The sequence below is a fragment of the Pongo abelii genome, chromosome 16 (genome assembly GCF_028885655.2).
Source record: "Pongo abelii isolate AG06213 chromosome 16, NHGRI_mPonAbe1-v2.0_pri, whole genome shotgun sequence".
NCBI classification, from domain to species: domain Eukaryota; kingdom Metazoa; phylum Chordata; class Mammalia; order Primates; family Hominidae; genus Pongo; species Pongo abelii.
Genome location: NC_072001.2, coordinates 86852992 through 86878829, shown reverse-complemented (window position 1 = coordinate 86878829; position 25838 = coordinate 86852992). Strand labels below are relative to the sequence as shown.

Here is a 25838-nt window from a genome sequence, read left to right as displayed (position 1 = left end):
GCGTGAAGTAGTATCTTCTGTGGATATCTTTTAACACACTAAAGTGTTATGATGCTTTATGTATTTACTCAAAATAAATGAAAAGGTATGTCCACACAAAGATTTGTACAAGGTTGTTCATAGCAACTTTATTCATAATAGCCTAAATCTGGAAATAGCCCAGGTGTCCTAATGAAAGTAGCCAAACCAACTATGGCATATTCATACAAGGGAATACTACTAATATATACAATAACATGAATGAATCTTTAAAACACTATGCTAAATGAAAGAAGACTTACACAAGAGTACATATTGGATGATTCCACTTATATTAAGTTTTAGAAAAGGAAAAGCACATCTGTGGTGAAAAAAAATCTGAATATGATTACCTCTGGAGATTGGGAAGGGTATTAGAGAATTTTCTGGGATAATGGTAATATTTTACACAGGTCTCATGAAATTTAACACGTAAGATCTATGCATTCACTGTATGTAAATTTTACCTCAAAAGTTTAAATAAATATTAAACTCTAGTTAATTATATGCATGCTGAAGTATTTAGGGATGAAGTAAATTAATGTCTGCAATTTACACTTTAAAATACATAAAAAATAAGATAGCTTGATGGATGAACAGAGATTGCTAGATGGACAGAAATGTGATAAAACAAATTTAGCAAAATGCTAACTATAGAATCTAGGTCTTGGGTGTATGGGTGTTCACCGTCATGTTCAACTTTTGTGTATATTTAAGTATTTTCAAAATAATATGTTAATAGAGAGGGAAGAGAGGATGAGACTAGTGTAACAAATTGGCTATATCCTTTTCTCTTAAAATGTAAAGTCAACAGATATTATCTAGTCAATAAATCAGGAGACTATTGTGCTTCATTACAAGCTGAGGTTGATTTTTAAAACCCTGTACAGATTGAAACCACAGTAGCTATTGGGTACTATGTTTATTGCCTGGGTGACAAAACAATCTGTACACCAAACTCCCATGACATAAAAATCAAAAAGAAACCAATAATAATATACATGCACAGGGCCTGCCCCAGAAAAAGTATCATTCAAAAAAACAAAAATCGTAGAGTGAAATTATTGCTAAATAATTGGACAATTAAATTTATTGTGTCCTGCTGTCTACAGCTTCTCCTTCAAACAGGCCCTCAAAAAACTGAACCAACAAGAACCTTGTCTGATTGAATATACAGAGCACCTTGGCTGGGCATGGTGGCTCACGCCTGTAATCCCTGCACTTCGGGAGGCCAAGGTGGGTGGATCACTAGAGGTCAGGAATTCGAGAACAGCCTGGCCAACACGGTGAAACCTCATCTCCACTAAAAATACAAAAATTAGCTGGCTGTGGTGGCACGCACCTATAATCAGAGGTTGAGGCAGAATTGCTTGAACTCAGGAGGCGGAGGCAGAGGTTGCAGTAAGCAGAGATTGTGCCACTGCACTCCAACCTGGGCGACAGAGTGAGACTCCATCTCAAAAAAAAAAAAAAGTACCTTTTCCCACTGCAAAGAGAGTTTGGTAGGGGTTTCCAGTTCTAAACCTGGTTTAAATTTCTAGGAATCTTTATTTGCAGAACTTTAACCTTACCTTTGCCATCTCCCCAATAATGACTCTTAGCTGGCCCTCCTCCAGCAAAATTTCCCTAGTTATATGCAAGATTTTATATATTTCATTTTAATGGGAAAAGAATTCACTGCTTTACTCAGATCTTCCAAGCCTTGCCTCTCCCACCAAAAAATTTAAAGAAAGATAATCATGTACAGAAAGCTAAATTCAGATACATGTAAATCCAGTTCATAACAGTTGTGCCAATTTGGGGACATCTTTTATTTTTGGTGTCAATTTCAGAGGGCTTTAAGTTAACACAAAAATGATATGCAATATCAACTTTTTTACCCTTGAATTCTGTTTTATCTTACATAAATACTGCCAACTCTTTGTTTTATTCAAGTCTGATAAATAGGGCTTTCCAATTTGGAGGTAATTTTTGCCTTCTACTATCTGTGTTAAGTCAGTGTTTTATAAGCAACAACTGTTGGATTTTATCTATCAGTCCAAATGGAAACCATTTATGCTTGTACTATGTCGTCTTGCTTTTTATGCTTGTTTTCTCTCTTCATGTTTATCTTTATTCTATGAATAAGGTATTCAGACACCTCATTCTTAATTCTATAATTAGATATTTCAAGAACACTATTAAAACAACGTATACAATATAATCAATGTTAATAATATAACTACTATTATAAAATATTTTATCCATTCTAATCTGAAATAAGGTACTTAGTGCTTCCCTCTCTTCCTTTCCCTTTTCCATTCTTTATGAATCTTTCCTCCATCTTCTCTACTAGGTTCCACTGTTTGGTTTAATAAATTAGGTAGTACTGTAATCACTTTTATTGCTACAATAACTTCAGGAAACTACCCAGGGCAGATGTCTTCAAAAAAAGAGCAGGAAGAAGGCAAATGGCAGATGAAATGAGATGTCAATATGGAACTACTCGAGCATCAGTTGCAAGGGAAAATCCAAGACAACAGATAATAAATTTCCATTAAGAGGTGGGTAACCATTACCAGACTTGCAAAGAATGTGGTGGTAAAGACCCTTGTAAACTTTCACTCTCGTACAACAACAAACGGTTTTGGAGAAGGCAAGAGGAGAGTTGGAGGTTATTAGGAGATAATTTTTAGGAAAAGCTATGTGTACGCTGTGGGTCTCAGCACCCTTTTTTTTGAGACAGAGTCTCACTCTGTCGCCCAGGCTGGAGCGCAGTGGCACAATCTCGGCTCACTGCAACCTCTGCCTCCCGGGTTCAAGCAATTCTCCTGCCTCAGCCTCCCGAGTAGCTGGGATTACAGGCGCCCACCACCACGCCCAGCTAACTTTTGTATTTTTAGTAGAGACAGGGTTTCACCATGTTGGCCAGGCTGGTCTCGAACTCCTGACCTCAGGCAGTCTGCCTGTCTCAGCCTCCCAAAGTGTGCCCAGCCTAGAAGCTTTAAGAAGACTGCTTGGAGAGCTTAAGATAAGTCTTCAAGAGCCTAGAAGTCATAGAATGCTGGTATTTGACTCAAGCCCAAGAAATCTTAAGAGCACAGAACTTTCTGGTTAGTTGGTCTGATGGCAGAGTGAAATGGGTGACTGCACTGGGATTGGCTTGCACTCTCAGAGTTTCTTGTGGTAAAGAATGTAAGTTTTTCACAGACCATCGGCTAGAGACAGTGTGAGGCTGTCTTAAATCCTGTCAAAGAGGCTTCCCAGAGGTGAGAGGATCATAGCAGAAAAAAGCTGAAAATATACCATGAGATGTCCTGGGAAGAGGGAGTTGTAAGTGACCACTTCAAGAGAGATGCATTTGCCTGTATTGAGAAGTGAAGATGAGATAATCCCAGGAACACTGGCGATGGAGGTGGCAGGTTGTTTCTAAAATAGCTTGTGTGGTCCCCACTCTTGATATTCACATCCTTGCATAAAATCCCCAATCCCTGCGTATGTGCTGGATCTAGTTACTTACTTATAATGAATGGAACATGACAAAGGGGATTGGATGCCACTTCTAAGATTAGGTTACAAAAAACTATGACTTCTATATTGCTGACTCTTGCTCTCTTGCTTGTCTGCTCTGAGGAAGCCAGCAGCCATGTTGTCAGTTATTCTATGAAGCCTACATGGCAAGAAGCCTAAGGCAGGCTCTGGCCAACATCTCATGAAGAAATGAGGCCCTTAGGCCAACAACCCATGAAGAACTGAATCCCATCAACAACTACTTAAGTCAGCTTGAACATGGATCTACTCTCTAGTCAAGCCTTAAGATGACTGCCCTTGTGGGAGACCCAGAGCCAGAGGATCCAGGTCGGCCATGCCTGGATTCCAGAAACACAGAAATCGTGACTAAATGTGTATTGTTTTAAGCCATTAAGTTTTAGAGCAACTTGTTATACAGCAAAATATAATTAATATGGAGTAGCTCTGAAGAAACTACAAAAAGAGTTCAAGAACAAAGCAGGAGATACCAGACAAGTGTGTTCATGATTCAGATATTCAGTTAGACTTATCGCTCAACTGAACACTACTAGCTGCTTATGGATTTGATATTAACCGATTCTAATTCCCATTCTAAGTCTCATTTAGTTTATACTCAAACTATTGGTTAAAGATGGAAGGCTAAGACAGCAAAAGAACACAGATGTTCAAATAGAAGTTAATGAAGAGCACAAAATAGTAATCCGGTAAATTTATTTCAAAATTTTCTGTATTCTGAAATAATACCTTCTACAGCAACCTGGATGAAATCGAAGGCCATTATTTTAAGTGAAGTAACTCAAGAATAAAAAACCAAATACTACATGTTCTTACTTATCAGTGACAGCTAAACTATGGGTACACAAAGGCATATAGAGTGGTATAAAGGACACTGGAGATTCAGAAGGGAAGAGGGTGGGAGGGGGGCGAGGGATGAAAAACTACCTACTGGGTACAATGCATACTCAGGTGATGGTGCACTAAAATCCTAGACTTTACCACAACATAATGCATCCATGTAACCAACAACCACTTGTACCCAATAAAGATATTGAAAAATAAGTAAATAAATACATTTTTTAAAAACAAAATTATCTTTATTCTATCTGTAAACTGGATTTATCTGATCAATATTAGCATTCTCCATCTGAACCAGCACTGAAAGGAGAAAAAAAATGGTGATGAATATATCCCAAATTAGCATTTTACTTTAAAAAATTAGTTATACTTTAGGATTCTCATTTTGGTGACTATCTTTTCATGTCATATATATACACACATATATTTTATATAAATGGGCTGTATGTCACAGAAGCTACTTTTCTTGGAAATTCTTTTTTTTTTTTTTAAACAGAGACATCGTTTGTTTGTTAACTGAGTAAGTGGAGGCTTACCGCTAAATCTTCCCCCAGACTTACTCTTCCCCAGGTAATCACTACTTATAACAAAGTATGCTTTTCTCCGTGTTCATATACATAATCATATACAAATGTTACATGGGAAGAGTTTTTTTTTTGTGTGTGGAAGACTACTCTCTGTGTGTGTCTCTCTCTCACACACACACCACCACAAATACACACACAGGAATCATACTTTATAAAATTCTCTGCATCATGAAAAGTCCTTGCAGTCAATTACCATAAATTTAATTAATTTGTTTTTAATGGCCGCATAATAATACAGTGATTGGATAACCTATAATTTATTTAACCTTTCCCCAGGGATGGGGATTTACCTTGTTTTCAGTGGTTTTCCCCTTAGAAAACGGCTGCAGTGGCCGGGGGTGGTGGCTCACGCCTGTAATCCCAGCACTTTGGGAGGCTAAGGCAGGCGGATCACCTAAGGTCAGGAGTTTGAGACCAGCCTGACCAACATGGAGAAACCCCATCTCTAATAAAAATACAAAATTAGCCGGGCGTGGTGGCACATGCCTGTAATCCCAGCTACTCAGGAGGCTGAGGCAGGAGAATTGATTGAACCTGGGAGGCGGAGGTTGCAGTGAGCTGAGATCGCGCCAGTGCACTCTGTCCTGGTCAACAAGAGTGAAACTCCATCTCAAAAAAAAAAAAAAAAAAAAAAAAGGAAAAGGCTGCAGTAAACACACATTTTTATGCACTGGTGCTTTTATTTACATGGGATAGACTTTCAGGAGATTGCTGGATCATAGATTAGAGGTATTTTCCATTTTAGCAGATATTACCAGACCACGTTTTTTAAAGGCTACAATAATTTATATTTCAACCAAAGTATGAAAACGACTTCCCTTCCAATCTTTGACAGCATTAGACATTATTGCTTTTTTAAATTTGTATTTCCCTGATTAATGGTGAGGTTAAGCATCTTTTCATAAGTTTACTGGCCATCAGGATTTGCTTTTCAGTGAACTGCCTATTAATATCATTTCTGCATTTCCCTACAGGGTTATTTATTTTTATTTATTTTTCTGAGACATGGTTTCACTCTGTTGCCCAGGCTGGAGGGCAGTGGTGATCTCAGCACACTGCAACCTCTGCCTGCTGGTTCAAGCAATTCTCGTGCCTCAGCCTCCTGAGTAGCTGGGACTACAGGTGTGCACCACCACTATACCCAGCTAATTTTTGCATGTTTTGGTAGAGATGGGGTTTCACCATTGTTGGCCAGGTTGAACTCCTGACCTCAGATGATCTGCCTACCTTGGCCTCCCAAAACCTGGGATTACAATATTTTTTAAAAACAACTATTAATTTATAATATACTCATCTGATATGTACAATTTCCACTGCATATTTGTTCATTATGTAATGTATCCATTGACATATTTTCTTCTCGGGTTCCAGGATGCCATAGTCTCGTAATATATTTTTTTCCCTATCTTACCAACCACTTCTTATGAGTCTCCTTTCATAGCCCCTCTTCTCTTCTCTACCTACCTACACTTACTCCCTTGGTGATTTCATCTGGTTCTATGGTTTTAAATGCCACCTGTATGTTGATGAGTCTCATATTTCTATCTTCAAACTCCAGACCTCTCATACGAGCTTCAGACTCACATATTGGGTGTCTCACTGGCATTTCTAAAATGAACTCTTAACATCTTGTGGCCTAATCTACTTAGCTTTCAAGATTCTCCATGTGAGTAAAGGGCATCACCATCCATCCAGCTGCCCTTACCAGAACCTGGAATTCATTATTGATTTATTCCTCCCCCTCACAGACATATCTCATTCATCACTGTATCCTTCAATTATACCCCAAAACATGTCACCAAACTAACGACTTCTTTCTACATCCACTGCTACTCTACCCCATCCCTATCTACTCCACTATCATCCAAACTTCTATGAAAGCCTCCCAACTGGGCCCTTTGAATCTACCTTCCCCTACCCCACCCCCCTCTTTGCCCCCAACTATCAATTCTTCAGTCCCTGAATATAAATCAGATTATGTAATCCCCCTGCTTAAAACTCTCCTATGACTTTCCATCATACTTTAAAAACTCTAAACTTGTTACTAAACTATAAGGCCTTGTATGATATGGCTTTGTCTACCTACCCGAATCCATCTTCTGTCCTTCTCCCCCAGGTCCTAGCTCACTCACTCTGCGCCTCATTTGCCTTCTTGCTTTTCCTTGATTATGCTGAGCTCATTCCTACTTTTTCCTCAGAACATCCAACTCTGCTGAAGTGTCACATTTTCACAAAAGTCTTCCTTTATTATACAGAAACACACACACAACATCACATACATGCTAGCCTCTTACTTTGCTTCATCTTTTTCCATACCTTTCCTGGCTACATTAAATTACATATTACTCTGCTTGCTTACTAATTCATATCTCCCCCTCTAAACTAAATTATAAACTTCATGAAGACAGAAGATGTGTCCATCTTGTTCACTGTTAAATCCCTGGCACTCAGAACAGTAATCTGGCATACAGTGGGAATTCAATCATTTTTTTAAAAATAATGGGTAAATATCGCTTTATTATTTTTGACACTGATAATTGCAAAGGTACTCTCATTAACTACATTGAAAGCAACCAATGTATAGCTGTAGCTCATTCATATTTAATGCAGTATAATATCCTGTTATGTCAATACACTACAATTTAACTTTTCATCTTCCATCAAAAAGCTTGGGTTCTATGATTCCAGCACTTTGGGAGGCCAGTGTAGGATGACTGCTTGAGCCCAGGAGTTCAAGACCAGCCTGGGCAACATAATGAGACCTCATCTCTACAAAACAAAACAAAAAAATTAGCTGGGTATGGTGGAGTGTGCCTGTAGTCCCAGCTACTTAGGCACAGAGTCTGAGTTAAGAGGATTGCTTGAGCTTGGGAGCCTGCAGTGAGCCATGATTGTGCCACTATACTCCAGCCTGGGCAACAGAGCTGAACCCTGTCTGAAAAAAAAAAAAAAAAAAGCTTGGTGATTTCCAAATTTTGTTCACCATTATGAATCCTGTTGTTGTAAAATTCCTGCACATATCTTCTGTTATATGTATTTCTCTAGAGTGTACAACTAGGATTAGAGATGCTAAGTCAGAAAGTATGCAAAATTCAACTTTACAACATAAAGTGAAATTGTTTTCCAAAGGGGTTGGACCAGTATATACTTCTTCAGTATTGTATAAGAGTTTCTGTTCACCCATATCCTCTTTAACATATGATACTGGCAAACCTTTTAATTTTTGGCAGTCTCATATTGATCTTACTTTGCATTTTCTGATTACTTATGAGGCAGAGCATCTTTTCATATATTTATAGGCCTTATGTATTTTTTCTATGAAATGGCTGTTCATGTCTTTTGCCCATTTTCCCACTGAGCTTTTGTCTTTTTCTTACTGACTCATTCTGTATACTAAAGCTTTATTGGTTCTAGTATGGTAAGCATCTTCTCCCATTTTGTGGCTTATCTTTTCAATTTCATTATAGAGTTTTTCAGTGAACGAAAGCACTTGATTTTAATGTACAAAATCTTATTAATCTTTCCTTTTATGGCTAGTTCTTTCTATGTCTTGTCAGGAAATTCTTCCTTACTCCAGGGACACAGTGATATTTTCCCACAGGCCCTAAAAGCTTTCCCCACTTTTAACTATGTAGAAACGATTTTTGTACATGGTATGAATTAAGGATCTAATTTCATATGGATACTATGAAAGTTAACCCATATGGATATTTAACCTATATGGATAACTAATCATATCAGTGTTTTTAAAAAAGTTTCTCCTTTCCTCCCCTTGATCTTGAATTCCATATCAAGAATTCCACCTATCTGTGGGCCGGTTTCTGTATTCACTTTCTATTCTGCTGGTTAATACATCTCTCCCTGAGCCAAAAGCGGTCTTAATTTACTGTTAATTACTATTTGAACAATTCTGTGTGTTGATAACTGATAGGACAAGTCTCACCACCTTATTCTCCTTGTTCAGAAATGTCTTGTTTTGGCTGTCTTTATACATGCATTTGAAAGAACAGAAATAAAAAGAAAACATAATTAAACACACATTTATAAAATCAGCAAGGACTAAAAGATACCTAAGAATATATCTAAAATATATGTACAGAAAATTACAAAACAATTTTACAACATTTAAGAAAGCCTAAATAAATATAAAAATAAGCCACAGTCATGGATTAGAAGCCTCAATATTCTAAGATGTCAATTCTTCCTATACTAATCCAAAGATATAATCCAAATTCCAACAGTTAATTGTGAATCTCAACAAGCTAATTCTGTTTGTCCCAATTTTTTATTGGAAACATATAAAATTGTAAGTTTAAGATTTTAACTAAAGTATGTCTTGGAATCTAACATGTTATAAACCTTGTCAATTTCCAACTATGTCTGTTATTAAGGTGAGGAAAACTTTCTTTTATTATACTCTGGATATGTTCCTCAAAGTCCATCATTTATTTGGTTAATTTATTTTCAGTAACATTGATTCTTCTGCTTGTTATCTTTGGATGTATATCCTAGACTGATACCAGACAAAAGGCAAAAATCACCGAATCAAAGCACAAGCATGATAATCCATCAAATGTCTCAAAAACTTAACCTATGGTAGCATTAATAACATTGTAAGGATTTTGAACCATCTGTTAAATGTTAAATGCATCCTATTGTAACTTATCTCTCCTTTTTTTTTTTTTTTTTTTGAGACAGAATTTTGCTCTTGTCACCCAGGCTGGAATGCAATAGTGCAATCCTGGCTCACTGCAACCCCTGCCTCCCAGGTTCAAGCAATTCTCCTGCCTCAGCCTCCCAAGTAGCTGGGGTTAGAGATGCCTGCCACCATGCCTGGCTAATTTTTTGTATTTTTGTAGAGGCGGAGTTTCACCATGTTGGCCAGGCTGGTCTCAAACTCCTGACCTCAGGTGATCCACCTGCCTTGGCCTCCCAAAGTGCTGGGATTACAGGCATGAGCCACAGTGCCTGGCCTGTAACTCATCTCTTTCTAAGGATACAGATATGAAGATAGTTTTGACTTTCTGTCAAAAGTTCCAATCTAAAAATAAAAAACAAAACAAAACAAATTTTGATAGACATGCACTCCTGACAGGGTTGCTAAACAAACATTTAATTATGGAAAGCAAACAGTAGGAAGAAAATACCAATATATGTCACAGTTAAGAGAGCAGACATGGTGAGTACTTTGATTAGGAAGCTAATATTAATTTTTGATGAGTCAATGTAGTTCTCAATAAAATAAGAAAAAAAGGCACAATGAATGAGCTAATTGTAATATTTCCATAAGTACAGGTTAAGACTTGGTTTTGGGAACATAAATGTCCAGAAAAGACAGCATTTTTTGGATAATGTTTTCAGAAATAATCTCCTTCAGTTTATGTCTCAAGGATGAAATTCATCACAGGAAAATTTGAAAAATTCTAGGCATAAAACAAAATCTTAAGTTTTGGGTCTTTTGAATCTTAAGATATGCCTGTTTTAAAAACAAATAAAAGTGGTAGCACAACGAATCCATCTTGACCACCTTATATGTACAACATCTGATTCAATCATTTAAATAATCAAACACAGGCATTTTCTGAACACTATCTTACTTTCTTTGTTCTAAATTCTAACCAATTGCCTCATTTAAGGACAGGCCTGGGCAAAGTTCTGAGGTTTGTCTTTAGTCTTAGCTCTTTATCTTCCGGTAACTTCCTCTCTTGTTCTATTCCATGTAACACAATGTCACCACAGGACCTTAATTCATTGCTCCTGCCTTTACCACATATAGACTTCCATAAAAACTCACTGTCCTGGGACATCTCTTCCAGAGTCCCGTTCTCTGCTTATTTGAATAAATTACAATAAGCACAAAAATCAAGAGTAAAAAAAGGCAATCCGTGCAATGGGAGAAAATTATTTGCAAATCACAGATCTCCTAAGAAGCTAACATCCAGAACATATGATTAAGTCCTACAACTCAACAACAACCACCATTTTTTTGCTGATTAAAAAATGGGTGAAGGACAATAGACATTATTCCAAAGAAAATATACAAATGGCCAATAAGCACACGAAAAGATGCCCAACATTACTGCTCATTAAGGAAGTGCAAGTCAAAACCATGAGATACCACCTCACACCCATTAGGATTCCTACTTTGAAAAAAACAGAAAATAAGCATTGGTGAGGAAGTAAAGAAATTGGAACCCTTGTGCATTGTTAGTGAGAATGTAAAATGGTGCAGTCCCTATGGAAAGCAGTACAGTGTTTTCTCAAAATATTAAAAATATAATTACCATATTGAAGTAGAAGGCAGGGCTTAGACCCTGGACCAGACTGAAGACTAGCAGAAACAGGAAAAATATGAAAGCAACTCTCCGTAGGACACACCTACCAGTGCCATGTCAATTTACCATTGCCAGCACAACATCTGGAAGTTATTGCCCCTTTCCATGGCAACGACACAATGACCCAGAAGTTACAATCCTTTTTCTAGGAATTTCTGCATAATCTGTCCCCCTTAATTTCCATGTAATTAAAAGTGGATATAAATATGACTGCAGAACTGCCCCTGAACTGCTACTCTGGGTACACTACCTACAGGGTAGCCTACAGGGTAGCTGCACTCTGCATGGGGCAGTACCTCTGCTGCTGCTGCTATACACTGCCACGTTAATAAAAGTTGCTGACTCACACCACCACCACCCCACCCATGAATTCTTTCCTGGGCAAAGCCAAGAACCCTCCCAAGCTAAGCCCCAATTTGGGGGCTCACCTGTCCTGTATCAATATGAACAAGCAATTCCACTTCTGGCTACCTACTCCAAAGAACAGAATGTAGGGTCTTGAAGAGATAGTTGTACATTCATGTTCATAACAGCATCATTCACAATAACCAAAAGGTGAAAAAAACTCAGGTATCCATCAATGGATGAATAAACAAAATGTTTTACATACACAATGGGATGTTATTTCAGGAAGAAAATTTGGACATACATGAACCTCAAGGATATTATGCTAAGTGAAATAAGCCAGTCATAAAAAAACACGTACCGTATAATTCCATTTATATGAGGTACCCAGAGTAATCCATTCATAGAGACAGAAGGTGGAGTGATGATTGCCAGGGACTAAGAGGCAGGGAATGGAGAGTTATTTTTTAGTGGGTATAGTTTGTTTTGCAAGATGAAAAGAGTTCTGGAGATAGAGAGTGGTGATAGTTACAAAACAATGTACTTAATATTACATAAACTATACACTTAAAATGATTATTAAGATGGTATAAATTACATTCTATGTATTTTTACAATTAAATATATATTTTTTAATTACAATGAGCACATAAAAAGCTTATTCCAAGTCTGGTTTTCACCTTTTCTTTACCTAAAATAAATTCAGGGTTTCTGCCTAATTGTCAAAGTGGTTAGTGTGAATTCCTTATCTTCTTTCACTTCCTCCTGGTATCCTATGGAGGTGGGTGCAGACGGCAATGAATTTTAGTGCAGCTCCCTTCCACTTACTTGCTCTGTAACTGAGCAAGTCAGTTGGTAAAAGAGATTAATGCATTTTAGCTTTCTCATCCCTTCCAAAATAACAACACTGAAAATCATCTTAAATCTCATGTCTCAGAAGGTACTATCATTTAAATTTTCATTAAAGACTTTGAAATTGTCCGCAGGGAAGGAAAAAGCAATAGAATAAAATGTAAAGGAGGGTTCACTCAGGATGCAGTGTTATCTCTTTCTAATGGTAAGACTATATAGTTGTATTACAAATAATGAAGACAGTTCTAAAAACTACATTTCAATGTCGTATGACAAAAAAAGCTGAAACCCAGTCTTTTTGTAATAAATTGCCAATTAAAAATGTCTCCATGTATTCTCTTTTCCATGTTCTTTCTTAGTCAGTTTTGGTTCATTCTTATTCATTTAGTCTAATTGCAAAGATAGAAAAATCCTGTCATCATGTTTCAGACAAATATTGGGCAAAAAACTTGAGGATTGTATTTGTGACTAATTGTATAACAGATTATTTTAGTTTCTGTTATGTGAAAAGTGTAAAACATTCCAACAAAGGGTTTTTAATGTAGATTTTTTTTTGCACCCATGCTGTTGATTGCTAAATGTAATAGTCTGATCATGATGCTGAATAAATGTGTCTTTTTAAAAAAAGTAAAAGAAAAATATTGTCATCGAGATCTACATATATTGCACTTGTATTCCTCTATGTACATGTTTCTGTTCCTTAATCTATCTCAAGCTCTTTAATGGTAAAATCATGTCTTATTAATTTTTATAATGCTAAGTCTATCACAGTTACTAACCCAGAAGAGATACTCAATAAATACCTAATGAGATTGTAATGGTAGAACATTAATGTTACCCAATTCACATAGCTCTACCTTCACATGGAAATAACTGAAAATTTAAAAACTAAAAGTTTCAATGACAGAAATTAAGAATGTTATATGCTTAAATGCTTAAAACCAGGTTCTTACGAAATTTGGCAAAGAATGAAAAAAGGGAAAAAAATCTCCTAGGAATGGTTAAAAAAATTAAGTTACACATACTTATATCTTAAAACAAAACAGAAAAGTTTTGAGTAAAATTCTGGATAAAGATGTATTTGTGAAATATAAACAAAAATGAAAACAGGTTACAAAACTAATATCCAACAAAGTACTATAACTTTTGTGCTAGAAAGCATGAAATAGCAGATCACTAGATTTTGACTCCATCCTGAAGTTACAAGTTATACACATTTATGTGCCAAATAAAGCCCTGACATTTATTAAATAAACGGTCAAGAAAAGGGACAGATATGTAGAAATATAATAGATATGTTAGATTTATATACCTCTTCATTTTGGAGAGAGTAGTTGACAAAAAATAAACATTAAGAATTTAAAAAAATATGTTAGTAAATATCAATATATTTATATTTGTCCATTATATTTATTGACTTATTTATTAAGTCAATATACTTATGGACTCCTAAAGAAGCTTTCTTTTCAGGAATACAAAAACCATTTTTTAAAAGTTGATCACATATGAAAAGAAAACTAAATGAATTAAAATAGTTAAAAAGGATACATAATCTGACTACAAGGTAACCATATTAAAAAACAATAAAACATTACACACAAACTCTTTAGCCAGTTATAATTCCTAAAATTCTCTCCTAAATATCTCTTGGGCCAACTCAGAAATGAAAATCACAAAACCTATTTTGAAAATGACTATAAAACACCAATTATTCAAATCTACATTATGAAGCCAAATATGACCTGAGGAAAACTAGCTTTAAAAGTTTTCATTTTCAAAAAGATTTCAAAGAAATAAAGTAAGACTTTATTTCATTAAGTTTGAAATAGAAGAAAAGAAAAATATACTTGGGGAAAGGTAGTGAAGATGAGATCAGAAATTAATGATTTAGAGAAAAAAATAGAACCGATTAACAAAAAAGGGGGAAACAAAAATCCAAGAGGATTAGAGAAGGTTAGAGAGAGATGGTTTTCATTTATAAGCAAAAGATAGGAAGGTGCAGTTCAAGCCTGTTGGTATCTATTTTCTCTATGAAGTATGAAGGTAAAACAATTTGCTGAAAATGAGGGGGAAAGGCTGGAAGAGAACAGTAAATGTATCTACTAACATCTGAGGAAGATGTACAAGGAACTGACCTAGGGCATGCCCACTCTTGTTAAGCTGCACTACTTTTGTAATTTGCTTTTACAATATAAAAATAAGGGACACATTTGTTCTGGGTTACCTGATCCTTTGTAGTTAAATAAATCTTTATCCCAGGAGCTTACTCAAAACGAAGAATGGAGACCATGATATTTCATAACTCTACCAAAGGCTTTGTCCTTCCCCTGACATCACACATAGCATAAGATAGGGTCAGTGCTGAGCTGGAGAACAGCCAGAGTTCTTGAACACCTGGCATATCATAAAATTTAATCTAATCTTATTTCTTTTACTTCAAAATATTTCCATTTATAATAGTATAGTGGGTCTGTTTCTAATAACATTTTACGTATTTTATGTGAGTCAGTGAGCCAGATGTAAGACATAAAACTGTGCTTACAGTAACTTTTCAGAAATGTATCTTTTAAAAAATTGAAGAATTCCTTCCTATCATCAATACTAGGTTCTCTCTACTCAGATTGCTGTATCTCACAGTAGCAAGGCAATCTCTTTTTGATGGTACAAAATAATTAAAAAGGAAATACAAAACCACTAGAAACATGTTAATCGCAAAAACTTTACATCCACTTTAAAGGGTACCACAAACCTGCTCTATCTTCAAGTTTCTGAACTTCACAAAAGCTCATCATCTTCAGTCATAGATAGCTTGATACCTCCACAGTCTAGTCCCACAAACCAGGAAAACCCCACAGCCTCGATATCATCAGCCAGGGAACACTAGTTTGTCAAACACTGTATATAACTCGGTAGTCAGCAAACGTGTGGAACTTACTACCTTTAAGAAGTCAATTATAGGCTGGGCACGGTGGCTCATGCCTGTAATCCCAGAACTTTGGGAGGCCAAGGCGGGTGGATCACCTGAGGTCAGGAGTTCAAGACCAGCCTGCCCAACAGGGCAAAACCCCATCTCTACTAAACATCTAAAAAATTAGCCGGGCGTGGTGGTGTGCGCCCGTAATCCCAGCTACTTGGGAGACTGAGGCAGGAGAACATGGGGGCGGCAGGGAGGGGGTGATGAGGAAGGTGGTAGAGCTTGCAGTGAGCCAAGAACACACTACTGCACTCCAGCCTGGGGTGACAGAGAGAGACTCTGTCTCCAAAAAAAAAAAAAAAAAAAAGAAGCCAATTAATTATATATATAGTTGTTGATACATTTGCAGTTGAAAGATTAAAAGGAAGATGAGAATTAAAATCTATATAACTAACCTCTTGGGATCAGGGGAAATACTGGCCTGGATAGTTCAATGACCTAATACACTATTGCTTTAATTTATATTCGTGTGACCTTCATGTAAGACTGTGGCTACAGCAGAACAAAAAGCTCAGGACTGTTAACAAATCATCATCTCAAAAATCCAACTTCTGTTCTATATAAACGCATACAACTCAGAGAGATTACTTTCCCTTTGGCCTACTGACCAGACCAGTGTTTTTCAAACTGTAGGTAATGAAACTCATTTAGCAGGTTGCAACCTGACTTTACATAAAATGAAATATAAAAATATCAGAATGTATCACATATAGTAAGTACAACTTGAAAATTTTTTTGTTATAGGTGCATCTTAGTCCATTTTGGGTTGCTGTAACAGAATAACTGAAGCTGGGTAATTTATAAAGAAAACAGGCTTTATTTAGCTCATGGTTCTGCAGGCTGGAAAGTATAAGCATGGTACCAGCATCTGCTCAGCTTCTGGTAAGGCCCACGTGCTAAGTCAAAACATGGCAAAGAAGGTCAAAGGGAAAGTGAACACATGAAAAGCAACCAAACAGGAGGAAGAAACTTGCTTTATAAATCACTCTTGCAAGAACTAATCTATTCTCAGAGAACTAATCTATTCTCCAGAGAGGGAGAACTCACTACTACAGGACCAGCAACAGTACCCAAACACCTCTCGCTAGACTCCACCTCCCAACACCACCACACTGGGGATAAAATTTCAACATGAGTTTTGGAGGGGACAAACGGATCATATAAAAATCTCAGCAGAGTGTGTGCGTGCACGCATGTGCACATACTGGGATGGGAATTAATATTTCTCACTGTAGGTTACAGTCAAAAAACCTGAAAGCCGTTAGACGGCAATCAATCAGCAACAACAACTCATTTCCAAAGTCTAAATATTTTTTTCAAAATTATTGACTTCATCATCATGTAGTAGTCCAGTGAAGGCGATAAGAAAAGTTATAACTTGTTTTAAATTAGTTGGTTTCATTTGGAACATCAAATAGTGGTCTAGAGGGAATTTTCAATCCATTCAACATATGATAACTCTAAAAGGATTAACTGAAAATTTATACTACTATTCCCTCTGAACAAGCATTTCCTCCAAATGTTATTAATGATAAAGTACTACTTCAGTGTCAAAGGAAAAAAAGATCTGAAGTTGAGTTTATTTTCTGACCTGTCTACATCATAAAAAATCCTTAATCTTCTGTGAAACTCATTTTTCTATGTGCTAACCACTACTGAAACTATCACTTAAAACCACTCTCATTTAGTATTTTGCAATAGAAACTGAGAAGTTACTACTATGTGATCAGAAATTTTCCAGTCCCCATACAGGCAACCTGGCAGCTACCACTGACTCCCCTACACTGATACCTCTACTTCTGGGTTGCTGTATAGACTCTATATTCAGACTTAGAGAATCTACTCAGAATATAAGTTTCAATGATCAAATGAGAAGAGTAGTTTATTCTTAGACCCTTTTTGTATGTTAATGTGGTCCAGTTTATCTTGTCCCCAAATCCTGAAGCTCTGTGGAACTTCTAGAAATGGCCTATCACAGGCCAGGTGCAGGGGCTCACACCTGTAATCCCAGCACTTTGGGAGGCCGAGGCAGGTGGATCATGAGGTCAGGAGTTCAAGATCAGCCTGACCCAGATGGTAAAACCCAGTCTCTACTAAAAATACAAAAAAAAAAAAAGATTAGCCGGGCATGGTGGTGGGCACCTGTAATCTCAGCTACTCAGGAGACTGAGGCAGATAACTGCTTAAACTCAGGAGGCGGAGGATGCAGTGAGCCGAGATCGCCCCACTGCACTCCAGCCTAGGCGACAGAGCCAAACTCCATCTCAAAAAAAAAAAAAGGCCACTGCACTCCAGCCTAGGCGACAGAGCCAAACTCCAACTCAAAAAAAAAAAAAAAAAAAAAAGGCCAGGCGTAGTGGCTGACACCTGTAATCCCAGCACTTTGAGAGGCCGAGGCAGGCAGATCACAAGGTCAGGAGATCGAGACCATCCTGGCTAACACAGTGAAATCCCGTCTCTACTAAAAAAATACAAAAAAATTAGCCCGGCATGGTGGTAGGTACCTGTAGTCCTAGCTACTCGGGAGGCTGAGGTAGGAACCTGGGAGGCAGAGCTTGCAGTGAGTGGAGATCACGTCACTGCACTCCAGCCTTGGTGACAGAGCGAGACTCCATCTCAAAAAAAAAAGAAAAAAAAGAAATGGCCTAACACACTCAGGAATCTAAAGGATGGGTAACAATGGGAAGTCCCCAAATTCCCAGAGTCTAGAGCCAACTCACTATTATAAAGCCACAAAGCAGCTGCTGAAAAACATACCTTCCAAGCCACAGAAGCATTTACTGAGACTTTACTACGTTCCCTGCATTGTATAAATAAGAAGCTTTGTGTTCTTGGGAGATAATTATTTAGCAACTTAATTAGCAAACAGTTCTTTCATATACATTTTAACATTTGATCGTTAGGAAAAAGAAGGGAAAGAGTTAAGAATTATCATCCATCCTATTTTACAAAGAGGTTCACAATAAAAAAGATGCCCAGCCTAACAAACCAAAATAGTAGCGGAATGAAGTACTTGTCTTTTAACCCCTGGTCTGATTCTCTTTCTCTTCATTGCAGGACTTCCTCAGAAATCTGGAGGATGTCATTCTGAAGGCTTGTGCTCACCAATCATTAGATTATTCTTTTTTTTTTTTCACTTCTGTGTGGCTCTCTGTGACCATACAGGTGGTTATTTACCAGACTAATTGTGGTAAATTCTTATCTAGGTAAAAAGAAGACAGAAAAAAATAATTTACAGTCTCTATCCTCTATTTTAATGAGGTTATTTTTATGCAGGAGAAATTAATATTTGTAACATGAAGGTCAACCCATTCCCCCTTTTACATAGTTGCCAATAGTTTATATACACCATGTGAGCAAATTATTTTACGTATTAGGACCACTATTGACCTTTAAAGATCCTTGATAGTCAGTAATTCTACTCTACCTATAGTGAATAACTAGTTTTTTTTTTTAAAGTTCTAATGAGTTGCAAACAGACATGTTTATAAAATAAAAATAAATTATGAGAAAAATAAAAAGACATACAAAATGTAAACCTCAATTGTTAGATTCACAAAGCTACTCCATCAAACGGCTCTAAAAATTTCTAAACTCTTATTTCAATTTCTGTACCTACTTTGTCACTGACAAGTAACATTCACAGGACATGCTTTCAGTAGCACTGCAAGTGATTAGAACATCTTTTTGTAGTGGATGAATAACTACATCAAGTGGGTTGGATTCTGATCTAATATCTGAGACTTTTGAAATAGAAAACTTTCTCCAATAAATAAATATATTTGGGCTAGTCTCCTACTATATTTATTATACTTACAAGCCTATAATGCTTTTCTAATGCGAACAGGCTTTTCAATGAAGTTGTACATAATTTTAAACCATCAGTCATTTCCCAAAAGAATCAAATACAATCTCTAACAGTAGAAATCTGACTTCAGAGAATTAATATTATTTTCCAAATCATGGAGGAACAGTAGTCATTACAGAATTCCAAAGGGGATGTGCCAGGAATAGAGACTCATCTGGTTGAGACGGGAGCATTGGAAAATGAACATATTTGTTATCAAAAGTTTAAAGTTCCTATTAGCCCCCAGATTAAGTGGGAGAAAATGAGACAATTTGCCAAATCCTTGGCAAAGTGAAAGCAGTCCCTGGGAAAAACACTGAGTGAGCTCGCGCCAGGACTGAACCACTGATGTACTTCTAAGGCCAAAGTAATGAAGATTATAAACACCTTACTTTATGTTGAGATTAAAAAGAACTTAAGTCCCAAATGATTCTCTGAAAATAATGTGGCCTGGTCTCCAGAAATAAATTTATCACGTTCTAGTAGATCATTGTCAAATGCAGAAAACCTGAAAGTGCTATGGATCAGAAAAGGAAGATTCCCAACAAATATTTATATTAATAAAGGGTATGGAAACACTTCATAATCATGTTTTAGAATTGCTGCAAATTTAATCTATTGCTAGAGATATGAAAAAACTATACCCCTGTGCCTTACATACAGTAGGTGCTCAACAAAAGTTCAGTAAGAGTTCAGCTCTTGAAGCTGTATAAATAGGAAGGTCAAATGCTTTATTCTTATGTTTTACAGAGTGAGAGGTTGAAGAAAGCTACATCAAAAACATGATAAGCAGTGATTTAATATTAAAGGAAGAGAAAGACACTGATGCAGGTAAACAAACCAGACATGCTGAAACCAGAACTCAAAGAAAGTCTAAAGAGAACGCTCTGAAGTAGAAAATGAAGTTTCTATAATAAGTCAAAAGGGAATAGGAAGATGCAGCTTGGTAGGAGTGAGGACTCGAAGGAAAAAAAAAAAACTCACTGAAAGCTAAAAATAGTGAAATTTAATCCATGTAGAAGTATTAGTTCTCCTTTCTCCCTAACTCATATAAAATGTGTTTTTTAAATTGAGGTATAACTTTCATACAGTATAGTGCACAAATCTTAAATGTACAGCTTGATACATTTTTACATACGTACACATCCATGTAACACCATCCAGATCAAGAAAAGGAACATTTCCAGTGCCTTCTCCTATTCAATCACTCCTTTCTACCCACTACAAACCAGTGACCACTGTATCAGTGATTTATTACTTTTTATTGTCAAATAGTACTCCACTATGTGAATATACTACAAATTTGTTTACTCATTCTCCTGTTGATGGACAGTTGGGTTGTTTCCTGTTCTATCATGAAGAAAGTTGTTATGTATGAGCATTCTTGTACAGTATTTTGGTGAATATAAACACTCATTTCTCTTGGGTATATGCCTAGAAGAGACTGCTAGGTCACAAGGTAAGCATATGTAGATTAAGTCAGTTTTCTAAAGTAACTGTATCAATACACTCTACTAGCAATATTTGATAATTCTCATATAAAGTTTTTAAATGTAAAAAAGTGCTTTAGTTAAAGCACAAGAATTTTGAGGCTTTTTGTTTATATTGTTTTCTGACCTTTTAGAGTAGGGGGTAACATAAGCAGAGTGCTCACATCTCAGGGGAAGGTTTGGGTAGGGTACGGGAAGAAAACAGAATTTCGATTTCAGTTTCTTACTCTTTTAGCTAAAAAGTAAATTTTACTAATATTTTATATGCAAGTTGACACTATTAATAGTATTCTTATTCAGATGGTTATGTTTATTCACGTTGGGTATACTGTGATTTACTGCCATTTGGTGTGTGCCCGGTTGAGCAGGATTATGGAATATCTACTTCTAACTAAACTAGCTCTCACCAAATGAACAGGTGGCTAAAAAAAGGAAGATTCCTACACAAAAATAATATTAGTAATGTAGATGCAAGCAAACAACAAGGTAAATGTCTAAGCTGACACTTCCGTTCTAGAAAATCTCTTCGGAAGTTAAGAACAATGACCATCCATCTAGTCAAATCTCACAAGAAGCAGGCAGAAAATATTCCAAAAATTAAGACTTTAAAAAATATGAACTTAACCTATAAGTAATAATAAGTATTATTACTGTTAATGATATTGTGCAATGAAAATTTGAAAACATATTGTTTTCATCATGTCATCGCTTTTAGTTTTTTTGTGTTTAGTTTATGCTGCATATAGTAGTAACACAAAGTACATGTATATATAAAGAAAATTTACATATATTAGTGATGTATGCTCAAATTATTTTACCAACAGGGTACACAAACAAAAGCGTTCAGAGACTCTTGTTTTAGCCTCAGTACTTTTTAACATTAAGCTAGCTAACCCATAACATAGATGAACTTCTAATTTTTAAAGCCACACAAAATTAGGCATACTAGATGAGAAACAGCCAGCTGATATTTATTGTTAGAATAATACATCTGAACAATGGGGGAGAAGGAAGGAGGAGGACAGGAATCTACTAGAAAGAGGCATGAGAGTACTTTCGTAGGCACTGTTCTATACCTTGGTAGGTATTATGACAATGTATTTATGTATTTATATTACATATGATATGTATCACATATACTTATATATATCAGACATATATCATATAGAGGTATATTTATATTATACCAATGTATACATTTGTCAAACTCACCGAATGATACAGTTAAGGTAAGTACATTCCATTCTATGTAAATTTTACCTCAAAAGAGAAAAGGATCCATTCAAAGTATTAACCACTAGGTTAATGGCATGCATACGTCTAGGAGTAAATTATGGTGACGTGTGCAACGTACCTTGAAATGCATTAAAATAAGAGGAACTATTATGTAGATAGAGGGATGGATATACGAACAGATGCATGAAAGAGCAAGTAGAATGAAATTTAATTGTAGAATCTAGGTGTAGATAAATGGGTCTTCACAGTACAATTTTCTAAACTTATCTATACATTCGAAATTTTTCAGGATAAAATATTGGAAAAAATAAATCTGAGTTGAAAGTTGACAATAATTTAAAATAGTGTAGTGATACAAGGGAAAGTTAGAAATTCAAAAAGGAAAAAGGAACATGCAAGTACCATCACTTGGTGCTTTTAGATACTCTGTATTTGTGAGGTAAGAATTATCTTTATTTTACAGACGAGTAAACAGAAACTGAGAAAGATTACAGAACATGCACAAGGTCACAGTGTGAAGCCCAGCCAAGAGCTGAATCCAACCTGTAGGAATTCTGAATCCTCTTGACCTACATTCCTCACAAAGGGCTGCCTAGGACCAAAAATCTTCCCTAGAGCAAGGAAGTTGCTTCTCCATTCCTGCATGAACCAGCTCTAACACAAAGTGCCTTCCTACAACATGTACTCTGAAATCTGTTTCCTCCTGGTTTTCCCCCTAAGTTTGAGTCCTTGGCGCCCCACAGTATCTAATCCCCACACGACTGGCCTTCGTATCAAGTGATAATATTTGAAATTTCAATAAGCAAGACTTTTTTTTCCCAGTTAGTATTTCATAACATTACCATCTACACAGCTATAACTAGGTGTAAAATGGGAATAATGCCTCATAGAATTGGGATGAAAAAAAATGAAAACATATGTGAGGCATACGCACTGTAAAAAAGGGGACTCAAATCTTTTTCTAACCTTTACCTTTGGAAATTGCAGCATGCCACTCACGAGAAAATAATACTTCTTTTTTTGAGTCTTAGGTTGTTTCTTGAGGAGCTCGTTAAATGTGAATAGATACAGATTTTTCTTTCTTGTGCTTATTTTATCTAAAAACTTAATTTTGTTTCCTCATTTTATTTTCCACTTTGCCTTGATTTGGAATTATCACTTCCAGGAATTTTATGTACAATTAGATATACAACTAGGACCACTTCCGTAAGATTTTTCTGTTTCACAAATTACTACAGGTGGCCAACCTGTGCAGACAACATATTAATGAAATTTTAAGTCTATTTTCTTTTTGAATATCAGAAGATATTTTTCAAAGGAAAGATTTTAAAAAGCCAATATGTTACTAGGAAATGACCAACTGGTAATGGTAACCTTTAATTGACTTTGACTGTGTTTATACACATATGCCCTAAAGCTATACATTTCTTACTTGGCAAACAGATTCTGGGATTTTCTGAAGTCACAAATATATTCAGGGACTCCTAAAGTCACAAATCTTGCCTCTCTAAGTAATACTGTATTACAACATAAAAAATAACCAGTTATTCTACCTTAAAAACTTTGCCTTATCTTAAGGACAACCTACAGATCAGATGCGAAGCTATTTTCAGTCTACTGGAACCTGAATAAGACTGTTTTTTCCTCTTGATATCTGAGGTTGTTAGTGTTGGAAAGGATCCTAGAGATGATTTTATAGTTGCAGAAATGGATATGCAGACAGTTGAAATGATTAGTCCATAACAGAGCCTGAACCAGACACCAGGTCCCCCAATTCCTGGCCTAGTGTTCTTTCCATTTGACAATCGTGCCAAACCAAATATTTAAAAAGTGATTATGTCCATCCATTACTTCAACTTCACTAAATTTCAGTCTGGCCACTCGTGATGTCACTTCCTTTTGTGAATGGGTGTATTTTTTTTTTCTTGGTCTTGCTATCTTCACTTGACTACAATACATTTTAGAGCTCACACTATATTTATGCCAATTTTCTCCATGCCTGTTTCCGTTCCTAAAGAATACTAATGTAATCTCTAGAATGCCTTGACCCTCCTTTTCACAAGATTTCTTATTTCAAGCAATCAACTGCCAACCATACAAAAATAAAAATAAAAGGGATTTCTTCTAAAACACAAGCATACATGGCAGTGTTGTGTGTCTTCCCCAAAGAGCTTAATAAAAATTGTGAATGCTATGTATTACATGCAGACGCTTTCTAGAAAAAGAGCCCAACGACAACCTTGTTATGTAGGAAGAGAGAGCTATTGTGGACTGTAGCAGGAGGCCAAGAATAAGGTTTGAGATTCCACCTAAAACAAATATGGAGGTGGAAAGGCACAAGAAGCTTGCTGGACCCACCAACCAGAGCTAGGCTGCAAGCTCTCGGCTATCAGAGGTCGGTTTAAAAGAACGATGGGCACCAGAGAGGCACGTACCCCGGGACAATGATAGGGCAGGCGGGGCACCGGGAATCGCGCTCAGGGAAAACTCAACAAGTCTGGAAGGCAAAGAGATGGATGAATGACTGCCAAGAGGCTCCCGCTGGCCTCTGGATGACCACTACCACTTTCCAGGATTTACTGCCCGCCGGCACTCGCCGGCTCGCGGACAGTCGTTCACCCCGCTGCCGTACCTGCCCCGACGTTCGCCCGGGACCCAGGGTATCCACCAATGACCCTGCCCAGAGCTGAAGCCTCCGTCGCAGGCCCGCTGCCCGGCGGCGTGGCTTCCCGGTCTGCACCGGCTTTCCAGGAGGAAGGCAGCGTCGGGCCTGCGGGGGCCGGACCCGCCTTCGAAAGTGGGCGGAAGGATGGCCGCCCTGGTGGAGTGCGGGCGCGGCCGGGAGCCCGTGCCTCAGCCCCGGCCCCGTCTTCTCCGTGCCGCGCCGCCCTCAGCCCTCACCACCGCCGGCCGCGAGCTGCGGGCTCGGGGCTGAGGCGATGGGGAAAGGGGGCGGGCGCGCCATCATGAAGGGGAAAATGGTGGGCGGGCGGGCCCGCGCGCGGTCGCGGTACTCACCCGGGCCGGCCAGTGCGGGTAGCCCTTCATCTTGGCAAAGACCAGGTCGCCCGCTTTGTACTCGCGGGGCCGCGGACGCGCCATCCCAGCCGCTCCCCTTCCTGGTAGTCCTTGGTCGCCGCGAAGATGCCGGGAGGCCGCCCCCCCGCGGGCCGACGGACTGCGCCGCGCTCCCCGTGGGCCTCTAGCCGGGCGGACGAGCGGCCGCTCCGACGAGGGGAAGCGGCGAGGCGGCGGCTGAGGCAAGGGGTGGGCGGGGGGCGCAGCAGGCCCGGCAAATCACGGCCCGGCAGCGGGGGAGGGGAGCCCCCGGCCGTTCGGCGCTCGCCCGCGTCCGGCCGCGCCAAGGTCCCCGCCGCCGCCGCCGCCGCGCGCGCTGCTCACCAGCGCCGCGTCGCCTGCCTCATGCCGCCGCCGCCGGCCTCCCTCCCGGGCTCCCGGGCTCCCGGGCGCGGCGCGAGCGCCAGGCCTCGCGTCTGCTCCGAATTCCTTCTCGGGCAGCGACCGCAAACACGATCTTATTATTGTTCTCGCGCGCGCTCAGCATCCCCCCCCCCGCCCCGCTTCCCGCTCCCCTCCCCTTCCCTCCCGCGCCGGCCGGTTAATTCCTAGGTACACGGCCGGCTTTCGCGGAGAAACCGAGCGCGCCAGCCCGGCTGCTCGGCTGGCGGGCGGGCGGTGGGCGCGTCCTCCCCCAGCACCGAAGCCCGCGCCGGGCGGGCGGGAGCGCCTACTCCGGAGGACGCCCGCCGCCTGCTCTCTTTTGTTCTT

At 38.3% G+C, this 25838-nt stretch overlaps 1 protein-coding gene across 4 annotated transcripts in view; it reads right to left on the bottom strand.

Annotated features, from left to right (window-relative positions):
• The window catches only part of HDGFL3 (HDGF like 3), a 92234-nt gene extending 66971 nt beyond the window's left edge, over window positions 1–25263 (bottom strand). For 2 of the 4 annotated variants that reach the window (XM_054531765.2, XM_024232464.3), the window contains exon 1: window positions 25068–25263. In XM_054531765.2, the coding sequence (XP_054387740.1) occupies window positions 25068–25151 (84 nt within the window). In that variant the 5' untranslated portion in view covers window positions 25152–25263. Of the gene's footprint in view, window positions 1–18489; window positions 18674–25067 lie in introns of those variants that run through there. The other 2 variants (XM_054531766.1, XM_063716282.1) reach the window with 1 other exon arrangement.
• Between the last annotated feature and the right edge of the window lie 575 nt (window positions 25264–25838).